This window comes from Leptinotarsa decemlineata, unplaced genomic scaffold, assembly GCF_025532065.1.
Source record: "Leptinotarsa decemlineata unplaced genomic scaffold, Ldec_3_MD MMD2_tig00004307_RagTag_RagTag, whole genome shotgun sequence".
In the NCBI taxonomy this organism is placed as follows: Eukaryota; Metazoa; Arthropoda; class Insecta; order Coleoptera; family Chrysomelidae; genus Leptinotarsa; species Leptinotarsa decemlineata.
The window spans coordinates 11,028,875-11,044,487 of NW_027412606.1; the positions used below are offsets into that span (position 1 = coordinate 11,028,875).

The following is a 15,613-nucleotide window of genomic DNA, read 5'->3' on the forward strand; positions in this document are numbered from 1 at the left end:
GCTTAAAATAATTGTTATTTACAGCTATTTATTTTCAATTCTTCTTTTTCAGTTGTTTCAGGGATTTCAAATCATTTTATGTAGTAGACAATGGAAGTCCGAACTAATGAAATTTATCATGAAACATTGTCAATCACCTTTAAACAAACCAGTTTCATGAATATATGGACAAAGTTTTATCAGTTTGTTGCTATTTATATTTATGTTGTTTTGTAGGCAACTAATTTCTTCCGTAAAGCAAAGTATTTGAATATTCTTCCACCAGTAATGCCAGGAAGAACATTCTGTGGTTTCTAAAATAAGTTGAACTCTGTTGAAAACGAATTATATTTTCTAATATGGGACTCTAACACAAAACAATCGTAGAATCGGTCCAAAATATCGTGCTAAGCAGTTTAATCTTCCTGTTGAAGATGATCACTTGGTGATCGAAACACGTGTCGATGTGTAAAAAAATAACGATTTGGTGTTGAGAAGAAACTCCAGTAATATTCATTACTACACCAAAGATTCCACACACTGCATCACAAGTACAATACTGTTGAATGAGCCTTCTCTCCAGCATCACAAAAAGTTTGCAGTTGAATTAATGTTGCTAGTGGAATATTCCAAGAGTAACAACTGGGAATTGTGAAATCAGAAATATTTTTCAATGCATCAATCCAAATTAACCAAGTACATTCAAGATTTTCAGGAATTTGGTCATCCCACCCGATTTTACACCTCCACAGATCTTTTGGTAAAGTTTTTCCCACAATTGATACATTATTGAGGAAACCTAGGGGATCACAATAACTCATGAATAATTTGAGCATTTCTTGTTTAGTCAGGTTTTTCTCTTTCGTTTGTCATTTTAGTGATAGTTGTCAAAATTTAGTCTGAAAGTAAATATATCTTTTGTTGAATCCACTGTATACCTGAAATTCGTTCAGTAGGAAGATCTGAGTTGGCCAAGGAAAAGTATTTCCATTTCGTCAATATTTTTTCTTCTAGTTCCATCATCACCATCTTTGAGTTGGATATCCAGTTTCGAATTCCGAACCCTCCTCTTCTATGGACTTCACTGACTTGATCAATCAATTTGAAGGCTTCTTCTTCATTGTAGCAGTTGTTTAAATAGTCATCCACGTAATGTTTATTCACGATAGCATTACAAACTTCTGGAAATTGTTCCTTGAAATCGTCAGAACTTCAATTTTTCACGTGTTGCGCTAAACATAGTAAACAACTTGCTTCAAATGCCGTAACTTGCATCTCTAGTAGAGATGCAATATGTTCATATCTTCTCCATAGTAGGTATCCCTTGAGAATTCTTGTCTTCATCTTTTTTGAGAACTTGGCGGAACATCATCCGAATGTCTCCTTACGTTGTCGAAATATTCACAATACCTTCAATAAAGGAGTTGAAAAGTATTTACCATGAAGAAGCATGCCATTTAGGCTTAAACCATGAGATTTTGTGGCCGCATCAAAAAGTAGTCTCAATTTGCCAGGTTTGTTTTGAATAAAAATTGCAAAGTGCGGCAAATACCTGTTGGCTTCGTCAAGAACTTGTTCATCAGTTAACTTTTTCAAGTAACCTTTTTGAATATATAAGCCAATCTAAATTGCGGATTTCTTTCCATTTTTCTTTCCTGAAATTTAAGTCTACTCAAAGCTACATTTTTACTTTCGGATAATATTATACCAGTATCTATTTTTTTTCAATTTTTGAACCAATTCTTCTAGTATTTTTCTCTAAGAAGTGCTACAGCGTACTCGACAGATTCTCAGTTCGTTCGTATCCTGATCCATCTAGTTGAAAAGAATTCTTCACAAGCAAATGAAGTTTGAGTGGCTTCATCTTGATTTTTCTACGTAGTTTCTTGGCATTGCAGAACCTTAATTATCATTACCGTTCAATAATTTTGGTGATACGTCCCAAAATAATTTTATAAAGAAAGAAAAACCAGGGGGGGGAGGGAATCCAAATTTTCCCAACTCCACCAGCAAAATTTCCCAACTTTCGAAGAAATGAAAGCCGAGGGATTAGTTACCACTATAATATATTAATTTTCTTACCTAACTATCCAAAGATTGGCTGAATGCTTATACCTGTTAGGGTGTGCACAAAAAAAAATAAATTTTGGTGATTATAAAAATGATGATGGGAATTATTCTACTTTGGACCAATATCCTTGGTCTTCCACCATATCCACCATGTACAGTGTGTCTCACTTCTCATGGAAACACCCCCGTACCTTCCGTAATATTCGAGGTAGAACGATGAAACTTTCAGGACTGATGGAAATGCTCAAAATGCACCTATCACCTGAATGGGGTTGGCCAAAGTGATATACACTGTCCGCCACTCGCGATGGAACACCCCATTTTTACGGTAAAACATATTAGGGGGCAAAATAGGCTCAAAATTCCTTCAGATTCGTGATCAGGACTACCAACTTACTACGAATACACTTTTTTCCTGAGAAAATTTCAGTCCTGAAAGATCCGAATTTGTCTCGCTTCTTATGGAAACACCCCCGTATCTTCCGTAATATTCGAGGTGGAACGATGAAACTCTCAGGACTGATGGAAATGCTCAAAATGCACCTACCACCTGAATGGGGTTGGACAAAGTAATATTCACTGTCCGCCACTCGCGATGGAACACCCCATTTTTAGGTAAAACACGAATCTGAAAGAATTTTGAACCTATTTTGCCCCCTAATATGTTTTACCGTAAAAATGGGGTGTTCCATCGCGAGTGGCGAACAGTGTATATCACTTTGGCCAACCCCATTCAGGTGGTAGGTGCATTTTGAGTATTTCCATCAGTCCTGATAGTTTCATCGTTCTACCTCGAATATTACGGAAGATACGGGGGTGTTTTCATGAGAAGTGAGACACACTGTATAGGAATATTCAATACAAATGAAAGGAAACAACACTTAAATAATATTGTGGTTATTGTTTTTCACTATTTATTTTTTGTATCTTCACGGCCTGAAATTTTCCAACTTTTCCAAGTCTGAAAAATAGCGAAAAGTTGGGAATTTTGTAAAATTGTCACTTCAAAATTTGTGGACTGTTCAGGACTGTTTTCTTACTTGGGAGAAATCAAACTATTTTGAAGATTTCAAACAACTCAGAATTCTCTTCAAGTTATGCATTTTGGGAAATCCCAACCTTCCCCTGATTCTTTCCCTTTTCATATTACCTCTCCTTTTCTTTTCTCTCATTTTTATTTTTTAAATTTTCATTCATTTTTTTACTATTATTTGTTTCTATCTTCATGGTCCAAAATTTCCCAACCATTCCCAACTTTTTCCCAAGTCGAAAAAGCAGGGGGGGGCTCCCCCCACCCCCCAGTGCGACGGCCCTGTCTGCATCCATGCACCTCACATACTTTTTTGAACAAACATGAACTCATTCGATGCTTAGGCTGGAGACATATAGATAATACACCGTTTATTTTCAGTAACAAGCAACCAACGGTTATAAGCAGTCATTTTCTGAAATTTAGAAAATTTTTTTCTCCTCATCTTCGCCTGTCTTTTTTCGTTAGTTATCAGACAAAATTTAGATTTTATTTTGAGTTTATTATCTAATCGACTTTCGATTGTATAAAGTAAACTTGCTGCTTTTCCTTTATCTTTCAACCAACTAGAAAACTCTAACAATATTATATTGTTTAATTTTATCGTATGAAGTGACCGTTGTTGGTTTGTGGTTGAATTAGAAACAAACTTTTCATGTTGAAGATGATTTTTTTGGTAAACATCATTATCCAAATGTTCAATAGCAACTAGTGAATTATTGATGGAATTCGCGTACCTGATGACTTTAGTCTCTGGCATGTGATCTTTAGGGGCGGCAAAATCTTTAAGCTGGGATATCAAACATTTTATGATGAATTCCGGCTTACCAGAGAGACATTTTTGTAAGAAATCAGCAACATCTTACCTGCTTCTCTCGCTTCGCCTTTGAGACATTTTTTCAATCATAACAAATTTTCACAATCTGAATAATACCAAATTTCAGTAGCCTCATTATATTCATTGATGCACACCAAATATGCATCCTGATTCCCATATGGTAAATTCCTGTAAACAAACTATACCAGGGGTGACCGACTTGATTAGAACCAAGATCTACTGTTTACTGACGGAACCCTGTATGATATACCAATTACATACTTCTCGAGATCTTGAATGAAACAGCATAGTTCAGTACACAATTATGTAGAACTTTTTTATTGAGAGAGAAATCATGATACTGAAAAATATTCTTATTAAAAAATATTCGCTAGATTAAAAAAATCAGATTTGTAGTTGGACATTGCCAACCTTGAAGAATCCAATGTATGAGAGTTTGTCAAACGAGAACGGTATTTATTTTTTGTTTGTTTTAAGTAGGAACATGCTGACTCACATAAATATGTTGAAAAAAATCACGAATACAGTTGTTCAACACATTTTTCCAAATTTGAATATTGCTCTTGGAAACCAATGCCCAGAAATCTAGAACTGAGGATGTACGTACTTGCATTTAGAAATACAGTGCATTTCTTTAATGCCCCCCTCTTTTACTTTTTGAACGGGTCACCTGAAAAAATTGAAATTTGGGATAATGCTATTAATGCATGAATACTTTATTTTGAAGTGAAATTGACAGATGAAACTTTCAAGATGGCGCCTGGGCGCCATCTGGTAAAAAAAATTAAATGGAAAGGGGGGTCTTGTAACACATCTTTTTGAAGCTCCTGACAAATGCGTCACAATCCTAGAATATATGGTCCAATATCTTCAACTACGGAACTTTTAATAATTACCTGAATACATTCACATTTAACTACATAATATGGTTGCCTTGAACTTCTTGACATATGAACAGCCTATCCGATATTTCACGCCGAACATTTTCGAACACAGTAACGTCAATATCTCTACTAATATTCATTATTCTCTGCCGTATGTCCAATACTGAAGCAGGTTCAGTTTCGTACACCTTTTGCCAAAGGTGTCAAATCTGGCGAGCGGGCTGGCCATTCTGTAGGACCTCGACGGCCAATCCAACGACCAGAAAAAGTAGTATCCAAATAGTTTCTTACTTGTCTGGAGTAATGTGGTGGTGCTCCATCTTGTTGGATTACAATATCTATATCGAATTCATTAGGATTCGCTTCAACGATTTCAGTGATGAGAGGGTCAACAGTAGTTTCCAGAATATTCAAATACAGTTCCCCTGGTAAATTTTGATCAATAAGGAGAGGTCCTACAATATGGTTTTCTAATATTCCTGCCCAAACGTTAATTTTTTCTGGATATTGGATATGTGTTTCCCGGAAAACGTGAGGGTTGATGTCACACAACGAAAATTTTGTCTGTGAGCATTGTCTGTGATGTGTCACAAGAGCCCCCCTTTCCATTTAATTTTTCGCCCCAGTCGCCATCTTGAAAGTTTCATCTGTCAATTTCACTTCATAAATAAAGTATTTATGCATCAATTGCATTATCCCAAATAAATAAAATGTGGGGATATTAAAGAAATGAACTGTATGACGCGGCGCATAGTTACAATTTAGTTTTAAAATATCATGCGGTCCATTTGAAATGTATCTGTGAATTTTGTAGTTATTTCATAGATATCAGTATAATCAATGGAATTATCAAACGGATTACTGATGATGAATTCTACCATCACTAATGCGAATTTCGAAGTCTAATACCATGGCCCTAATTTTTGCCTCAATTTCAGGAATGAAATTGTAGATAGTATGTTTTTCCATATAATCGTTGATGTTTATGAACTGTTCAAATTTTTCTTTTCTTTTCGATGTCAACTATAATAGACGCTGCTTGACTTCAGAATGCTGCAATAGAACTCATCATTTTTATTACTGTTTTATTCTTAACTTCTTAGTGAAATCCCAAATTCAACAATCGAACACATTTATTTTATAAAGTTTTTGAATTTCGTGGAAGTGAAACTCATAAGGACATTAAACTCACTGAAATGATACTCTTCGTGACGAGAGTCCTTTTTGGCGTTGTTTTACTAGTATGACTATCGGGTTCTATGGCTGATAATGAAATTGCTGACTAGTATCAAATCATGAATACAATATTTTGCAGCTATCTATTTACATGATTATCTTTGCTATTTGTGTATTGAGTTTTTTTGTATATCCTATATATGAACATGAATTAGACGTGTTAGGAATCAAACGTTAAAAGCTAAGACCTCGTTAGTCCTTGGCTCGCACAAGTTTCTCAACTTCTGAAAGTTGTTGTACGTATGGGGGCGACATCTGATTAACGGAAAAACAGATTTTAAACAGATTTTTTTTTAAATGGACTGAGCAAACTGAAATTCAAAAAATAATATTATTTTCTGAAGTGATATCTTATAGATTCTGATATTAAAAAACGAGGGAGAATGAATAATGAAATGTTTTAATGAGTGTTAATGACAAGTTGAATGAATCTCTTTGCTTGAATTGAACTATGCCTTATTCTAAGGCAATACCATTTCGGGATAGGCAATCCACATTTAGATTGAACACATTTTCAATTTTCGGGGAGCAAAAACCTATAAAAGACCAAGAGAATCGCCTCGTTACTCTAGAGTCACTCTGTATGAATGTTCTTCCCAGAAGAAACATCGCCGTGTAACTGCATTTTTGATAATTCGTTTGGTACACCCACTGCCTCCAAAATACATATAAGGCAATAACATTTCGGGATAGGTAATCCACATTTAGATTGAACACATTTTCAATTTTCGGGAAGCAAAAACCTATAAAAGGCCAAGAGAACCGCCACGTTACTCTAGAGTCACTCTGTATGAATGTTCTTCCCAGAAGAAACATCGCCGTGTGACTGCGTTTTTAATAATTCGTTTGGTACACCCACTGCCTCCAAAATACAAATAAAGACTTCTGAAATTTCACCTGTCTGCATAGAAACATACTTTCAGGCACTGAAAATGATTTTTCACGTTTTCTGATTGGGATCCTGCCATGTACGGATGTCGTAAGGCCCAAGGAATTACGATAATTACTAATTACGACATGCCCTGATAGTTATTTTGTTAACGATTCGAATATACATAAAAATGCAATATCCCACTAAAATGACAGACCCGGCCCTGGCCACAACAAGCCGCGACTCTCCTTTCGTCGCAGGTCGTGCGCAGTCGTCTGGGGCTGCCATTACTGTGAGCCGCCTCGGTGGATCAAAGCCGCCGGTGATTGGTCGGTGCCGACAGAGACGTTTGGAACGCGCTTGCCTGGGCCGCACACCGCCAGTAGTGCTTAGTTGGCCTAGTGAAATATGTGAACACGTGCTCGCGTCGTCCCGTTCCGATCTAGTAGTGATTGTGACGAGCGCTTTTGTTATTGTGAGTGACAGTACTCCGACGACAATAATGACGACGGGCGAATGCAGATAGTGGTGCTATGTAGTGTGGCTGTGATATGCCGCTATCCCGTGAGTTCAAGTGAACCATGCCACACGTCTCGTCCAGTGGCGGCGATGATCTCGGCAGCACCGATGAGGTTAAGGTGTTCAAGGACGAGGGCGACGGGGAGGACGAAAAGAGGTCCTCTGAGAACCTCACCGAGGAGAAGAGTAGCCTCATCGACCTCACCGAGTCGGAGGTACATTCATTTGTTTAACGGCACCTTCCCGTCGGGCGAAAACAGTCGATATAATTCTTTCGTATAATAAGTAGTTCAGACTCGAGGAATGTTTGCCGTCGGAAGTCACTCCGACAAAAATTTCCCTTGATTTGTTTTGAATGATCTTGAAATTTTAACGAAATTGGTTACTGGACAATGACTAAGAGTATTTGCGGTGTTTATAGCATAATAATTATATGAGGCTGGGTGTATTTGACAATAAAAAAACTTTATTGTCACTATTTTCCGGGAAATAGTGACACTTTCAGTGTCGGCCCGAAAGCCATATCCATTTTGTCAATAAAAAAACTTGTTTACTAGGTATGCGGCCATACGTACTTGAGACTTCAGTCTCAATGAACAATTTAGTTCAAATTTCGTCATCAGATAATGAGTTAGACATAGAATAAATATAGGAAATGTTTATTAATTACTTTTTGTCCAAAACCTCTACCAGTGTAAAAATACTTTAGTATGATTTCGTATGCTCTGTTTAAATCAAAATTGATCTCATTTGCCTTAGATCGAGGTAGCTTTTATTATTCCATCATACTCTACTCCCATGTGTACGATAAAAATTTATCGTGATTTGTTTTGAATGAGAATGAGAATGGGAGGGAAAATTACAGTATATAATCACTTTTTAGTTACTAGGTAGGAAGTAACCTTGGTAGGGAATTAGGTTTCAGATGTTAGGTGGAAAGAAAAGGACCCCAATCCAGTTTCATTGTTGTGTCGAAAAAGACAGAAAAACACATTTAATATATATTCAACAAAAGTGTACATCAAACTTGATCGATTTACAATCCTTCAGTTGTCTACAGATCATTATGAGGAAATTCATAATAAACTGTTCTTGATATGTCTGACCATCAGTATTGCTCTGGTCTGAACTCAAGTTGTTTTCAACTAGTAATATAGTGATTTCAGATAGAATTTCAGTATCTACTAACTAAATCTTTTCCTCGGTTTCATATCAATCGCATCTAGTTTCAATTCAAATGCATGTTCAGTTCATTTACTCAAGGAAAATATTATATGTGCTGGATTATTTGTATAACTTTTTAATACCTTGCCAAACTTTATGAGTGGGCAAAGTATTTATTTGATTTTGATACAGTGGTTCCTTATGAAGGTGTTTGTACCACAGTAAATATTGTACCATATTGAGGTTAAATTACGATTCACTTTGTTATAGTATGAACATTGGTCATCGGTAGGTACTTAACTGAAAGAATTTTGCTTCTGAGTATTTTTGGGCAACCACCTTCTCCACTGATTTCAGAATTTGGTGTATCATTTTTTACTGTTCAACAATTCACATTCCAAAAGTAATGTAATGAATTCATAAATTCTAAACAATTATAAACTTTACCTTCGACTTTACCTCATTATTCTTAATAACAATAGCATTAAGATCAATGAAGGTTAATGTTTTGAGTAATGAAGGTACTTAGTTTTCTAAGGAATGATTAAAAGTTCATTTATAGGCTTTGAACACCTTCCTTTTGATAATATGCCGAGAAAGCCTGATTTATTATTATTGAACTGACAGAATTGATTTGAAATTTAAATAATTACAGTTGTATTCAACATTCAATGAGGATAATTGTGTTCTGCTAGTTGAACGTTAAGCTGTAAGAACCAAATCGTAATACTCCAAATTTTGGAAATGTTCGAAATAATCGTTACATCATTTTAGACTCCTTCATTAAACCATTGAACAGTTTTTTTAAATAATGTTATTAGGTACTTTCTGAAAGTAACTGTCAAAACAAAAATAATTTTACTTATGATGAGTATTCTTTCGATTCAATATATGAGAAATCAAAGGGCATTGATAATTTCAGGTTCGACACAGCTCCCCCATTGATATCACTGATTGTCTACTCTTTTTTTTTAAACATTTGATTAGGTATTACCAGGTCATAAATTCAGGCTAATTGAAGGCCATGATTTTGTACTCTATTCCCGATTTTTTACTTTTCATTCATCAGAAAAATCGTGGAACTTGAATACAGAACAAATTTAAAATACATCTCCTATATTAATGGACAAAAGAACAAAAATAATAGTCTAGATTTCTCCATATCTATTGACATTTCACATACATAAGAGTATCCGAGAAAAATTATTTCAGATTTTTCCTTCTGTACCTATATTTCCATCTTTCTGACACTAGAGAATTATTAAAAAAATATTTTCACTGTTATTGTGTGTGCCTCAAATAATCACCCAAATATTCGATTCAAACACGGAGCAAAACATTGTTTAATAGGTAAGTAAATGGAGGAACGTAAAATTAATGCAAGTTCAAAATTTCTAAAAAGTAAAAGATTTCGAGTTGGTTGTGGCAGCTTAGTGGTAAAGCTAGCAGAACCCAATGATTAAAAAAATAACATTTGGAAAAATGACGGTTGGGAGGAATGGAGTCGAAAATTCATCGTAAAATTCACAATTTTGGATGTTTCAGAAAAAGATGCCGATACTTAAGGGTGGGAATCCTTAGTGTTGAAATCTTGAGAAAAAATTATTTTTCGTCATAACTTCACAATAACATTCTCGATATATTATGTTCATAAAATTAAAAACATGCTCTCTCAGTATCAACAGCCGTTTTTTGATGCAAAAAATTTCAACTAGTGGCCAAGAGCGGATCTAGGAATTTACTGAGGAGGGGGAGAACACTTGAGATACATTTTTCACTAAAAATAATTGAAAATTAAGATGTTTAGAGAATATGATAAGGGTTTCAAATGAGACCAACTACTGTACTTGGCGTAATATATTCTGTTTATTTCATGAAAGAAATAGAAAACATCAATAATTCATGATTTTTGTATGTTGATGTTACCAATTAAACTGAATTATTGAGATAATAATTAGACCTTTCCTGCGTCCAACAGGGGGGGCCCTGGCTGGATCCGTCATTTCCAGTGGCGTCCGTACAGAAATGTTGGAAAAATATGTACTTACGTCACAGCTTTTCCTTCGAATAAAAACTATTTTTATAATTTCCAATAATATATAAGTATTGAAATATATAATATAATTTTTTTTCGTCCGGCACGTGACGGAATGAAAAACGATTTTCATGAACGGTCGATTTATTAGTGAATACCTGATTTTTCAATCTTGATAATTTAGTAAACACCGTTTCACTCAAGTTGAACTATAAAAACGTATCATGGTAAATTACAAAAATCCAAGAAGAATGGTTCCGGATGCACGAACGATTTCAGGAACTCACAGAAAGTTATGTGGGTATCTAAAAGGAACACACCATACTGTACGAACACCGGAAATCTAGGAGGCTGTTTGAAATGTAGTTGAAGAAATCCCTGGAATGAGTATCAGTAAAATTTGGAATAATTTAAATATTACTTTATCATGTTCCAGTATGAGAATTCTTCATAATTATTTTTTTTATCCTTCTCATATTTAACGAGTCCAGGCTCCACTTCCTTGGAATTTTTCATTACGAATAAATTTCTGTCATTGGTTTCAAAAGGTTGCCGAAAATCTCGAAAACGTTCACAACTATTTTTGGGCTGAAATAACTCGCATCTCAACATCAACTGCAAATTTCTGTGAATGTACGGGTTAGAATTATTGGTAATTATTGAATTCGGCCATTTTTTTACAACGATCGTTGAATATGATGCTCAGCATCACTATCATGACCACCTGATTACCAGATCTAAACAGTCTTGATTTTTTCCTGAGGGGACATTTTGAAAAGCTGTTTTAATGCACTTCAATACTTATTAAATAAGAGTTGACAAACCGCTTCATAGCTTGTGACCGTTATCAAAAATACTCCATGAATTTTTCAAAGTGTAGGAATTCAATGAGGAGAACGTGAAGCATGCATAATGGCAATGTGGTGGCAACTTCCAACAACTATTCTAATATATTTCCATTTTTGTTCAGCTAATTTGATTATTTTGATTCAATAAACAATAATTTTTTAATGAATTGACGAAGCATAAAAATAGTTTATATTTTTTTACGCGAAAGTCGCATGTAGGCCAAAAATAATGCTGCAAAGTAAATGGGATTTAAAAATGGTCTTAATTTTTGAGAAAAAGCAGTGGCGTCCATAAAATGTTTCCAAAAATATTTAGCATACATTCCTATACGGACTCTAACAATTGAAACCTTCTACACCAAAAAATTACTTGTAATGTTTGGAGAGCGTGTGCCGAATTCCGCATCTACAGGAGCAAAAAAAATCAGTAGGGTAATGACAGCCTAGAGTGGGCGGCCTAAGTTCATAATTTCTTAAAAATGAAGAATTATTTCGATTTGGTTCTGCCAGCTTACTGTTTGAAACACGTGTCGAGGTGTTAAAATAACGGTTTGGTGTTGGGAAAAAACTCCAGTAATATTCATTACTACACCAAAGGTTCCAAACAGTGCATCATAAGCAATTTCCTAATATGGAAAGTCGAGGATAAGGGAATTAGAGCCTAAAGTGAGGTTAGAATTATCAACATACTCTTATCTCTTCCTTGATCTCTCCCATAATTGAAGAATATTTCTAGAAAATTTTTTCAGCTTTTATCGTCTGTTTCTGTGGTAATTACCCAAATATTCGATTCAAACGAGAAATTCAATGACGTAATGAATGAGCCTAAAACGTGCCTAAAATTATTGCGAGTTCAAGATTTCAAAAAAGAGAATAAATTTAGTTAGATTTTTTTGAGACTGTGAGAGAATATCAACATTGATGAATTTAAACTGGACCGGAACATTTAAAACAGGCAAACCTCTTGAAAAAATCATCCTTACAATGTCAGTACTCCGTTCAGGTCCACACTGAATTCCCGAACCAATTCTCAAAAAAATCTGGATATACTGACGCTGCAGGTAGAAGTTAACTATTATCAAATCATCTAAAGGAACAATTCGTTCAGGCCAACTCCCTACACTGTAGGTTAATTTTTTTACTGGTGGATCTCTTCTAAATAATAATATTACAAATTGTGTACCTACGTATTGTAAACAAACAAATAATATTACAAATAATATTACAAATAATAATTACGAATTAATAATAATACAAAATTAATAATATATATATATATATATATATATATATATATATATATATATATATATATATTTCTCATCCCCTTTTATATATTGGGACCTTTCACCTAAGCGCAAATGCGCTTGTGTTGTGATAGGTATCCCTTTTTTTAAAAGATTTTTTATTCTGTCAGACATTTTATATACATTTGATATTTCTTGAGAATGGAGCTTTCAAATATATGTGTTCAATATAATTTTTCAATAATAAGTTGATTGTAGCGTAGAAATGATTTTATAGCAATTTTGTATTTCTTTATGTCTATAATATTCCTGGACTCGGGTGGTAGTAAATTGAAAAGTTTTGGGCCAAAGTAATATACAGATTTCTGTGAATGACTTTTTTTGAATAAAGGTAGATGGATAGACCTTTTTATAACAGATCTGGTCTCTTTTTCAATAGTTGAACTTTGGTAATTTACTTTGTTATGAAATATCCATATTAAACAAGAGTAAGAGTAGAGACTTCTGATGTTGAATAAGTTGATTTCTTTATACAGCTTTTTTGTGGGAAATAAACGGTCCTTCTTACAAATAATTTTCAGTAATGTGTTTTGCATTATTTGTAAACCTCCTAAATTTTTTTCAAACGTTCCTCCTCATGCTGTAATGCAATACTTAAGAACAGACTCTGCCAGTGCATAATATAAGGTAAGCATGTTCTTACGGGTTAGGATATCTCTCAGGAAGTAAAATTTGTGAATGAGTTGCCTTAGTCTCTTGATCATATACTGCGTATGCTCATCCCATCGTAAATGCTGGTCAATTATGACTCCTAAATATTTTTCGATCGTAGGACATTGGCAGATATTTTGAGCGCAATTTATTTTATGTATCTTCAAAAACTTTTCATTTGGTTGGTCGCTTTTTGTTAAAGTGATTGTCATAAATTTTGTTTTTCCAACGTTTGGGCTAAGAAGATTATAATCGAGCCATGCTTTCATCTTTTTCATTTGATTTTCCGCTTTTCTGTAGACTCCTTGCCATGAGTCCCCTGAGAAGATAATGACCGTATCGTCAGCGTAGGATATAATATGTCCCTAAAAGTTTTTAATTTTACTATATATATATATATATATATATATATATATATATATATATATATATATATATATATATATATATATATATATATATATATATATATATATACCAAGAATAGAATAGGTCCTAATACAGTACCCTGTGGTACTGCACGGACACTTATCAGAAAACAATTACTCTCCTGGCTAATACCACAAAGGGCGTTGGATTACATCCGACAGGTGTCGGTGCAGGATTCTTCAATGAATTTATTCCTGCATAATATGCTGTTGGCGATACAACTGCCACAATAGATTTTCAATATTTGGAACACACTTGCAGATCGGTTTCGGGTTGTATGGCCACTCGTCAGTGCAAGGTAGTGTCTATCATCAACATAATGTCGATGATTTCCGATAATTGAAAATCGAATTCCTTCAGAGTATCATTCCTCGAACAAGGATGAAGTGGACAACAAACAACAGTGTTGTCATCGCCCCATCTGCCTGTGAACGAGGTAACCCACCGCATATATGAAATTTCCCAATTCCTTTGTATAAGGAAAAAAAACTTTTCACATATAGTAAGTGGGCATACTTGAAGACTGGCTATAAATCAAATCATCTAAAAGAAAAATTCGTTCATGCCAGTCTCAACTCCCTACACTGTAGGTTAGGTTAATTATTATGTGGATTATTGGCTTTTGTTGAGAATTTTTCTCAACAAACTCAATCTGATTATTGGATATGGCTTGGAAGGATTATGGATTATTAGACAGTGTTTTATAGGAAAACCTTCAAATTCTGAACAATTTATGGTCTAATTCATGTTCCATTGAAATGTTTATTCGTAGAAGATTTTGTATTCCGTTGTTTGTTTCTTCTTGAATAGCGTTTTTATAAACTTGTATATGAAGCATTGTATGTGTTATTTCAGGAAAAGTCTGGAAATGGAAGTTACCATACTTCCATCAAAAATGTGCAGCAGCGATCTGACCACAGCCCCGTCTTCGGTAAGTTGGAATTAGATACATATTGTTTTCTTTTTTATAATTTCTCAAGTAGTTTGTCTCTTTCACTTTCCAGGCATAGAGGCCTTAAATAAATGTTGTCGAATATACATAAGACTAACAAAAATAAATATGTGCGTTTCGGGACACCCGACAGTTGAAATTGCTAAACTTGAGTAAAGCTTAAGTTATTTCCTAAATTTAATGCATATTGATATGATAATGTAAAGAAAGTTAATTTATCAATAAAATCTTTTATTGATTATTTTGTGTATGTACATATATATTATGGTTACCATAAGGCAATCGTTACTTTTGTAGGATTAAATAATGATACTATTGATGCACATATACAATTAGTTTCATCATTTTAAAGATACGTTTCACACAATGAAAGAATATTACGTGCTTGCTGGTTAAATTTTTATAATAATGTCGAAAGTATATGTCTAATGCACACAAAACACTGATCGTCTGTCCGACGAGACAGGAGGAGCCTGCCTTTCGCTGACGTATGCGTGAGAGAAAGGGATACCGGACAAACTGGCGACGTTACGCGTTAGGTAACGAAGCTGTTTACCCTCCCATAAGAAGGTATCACTTCAAAAATATCGTGTCATTCCGTGTCAAATCAATACAGCATTATCATATCACATTTTGATAAAACACTGCATGTCTAGTTCACATTTTGCGGAATAATCAGATGAAGTTTATATTAATGTCACATCTGTACCACGGGGACCTTTGCGGTATCTCCTGAATTATCCTATATCTCTGATCAGAAGTTGATCCAGAGTACAATTCCTGCCAGTGATATAGCATTT

General features: G+C 34.5%; 1 protein-coding gene across 8 annotated transcripts in view; it reads left to right on the forward strand.

Annotated features, from left to right (window-relative positions):
* Positions 1-7,221: 7,221 nt before the first annotated feature.
* Positions 7,222-15,613, forward strand: part of pan (transcription factor pangolin) — a 307,410-nt gene continuing 299,018 nt past the window's right edge. For 2 of the 8 annotated variants that reach the window (XM_074178974.1, XM_074178975.1), the window contains exons 1-2: positions 7,226-7,642; positions 14,717-14,792. In XM_074178974.1, the coding sequence (XP_074035075.1) occupies positions 7,490-7,642; positions 14,717-14,792 (229 nt within the window). In that variant the 5' untranslated portion in view covers positions 7,226-7,489. Of the gene's footprint in view, positions 7,643-14,716; positions 14,793-15,613 lie in introns of all 8 variants that reach the window. The other 6 variants (XM_074178976.1, XM_074178978.1, XM_074178977.1 and 3 more) reach the window with 6 other exon arrangements.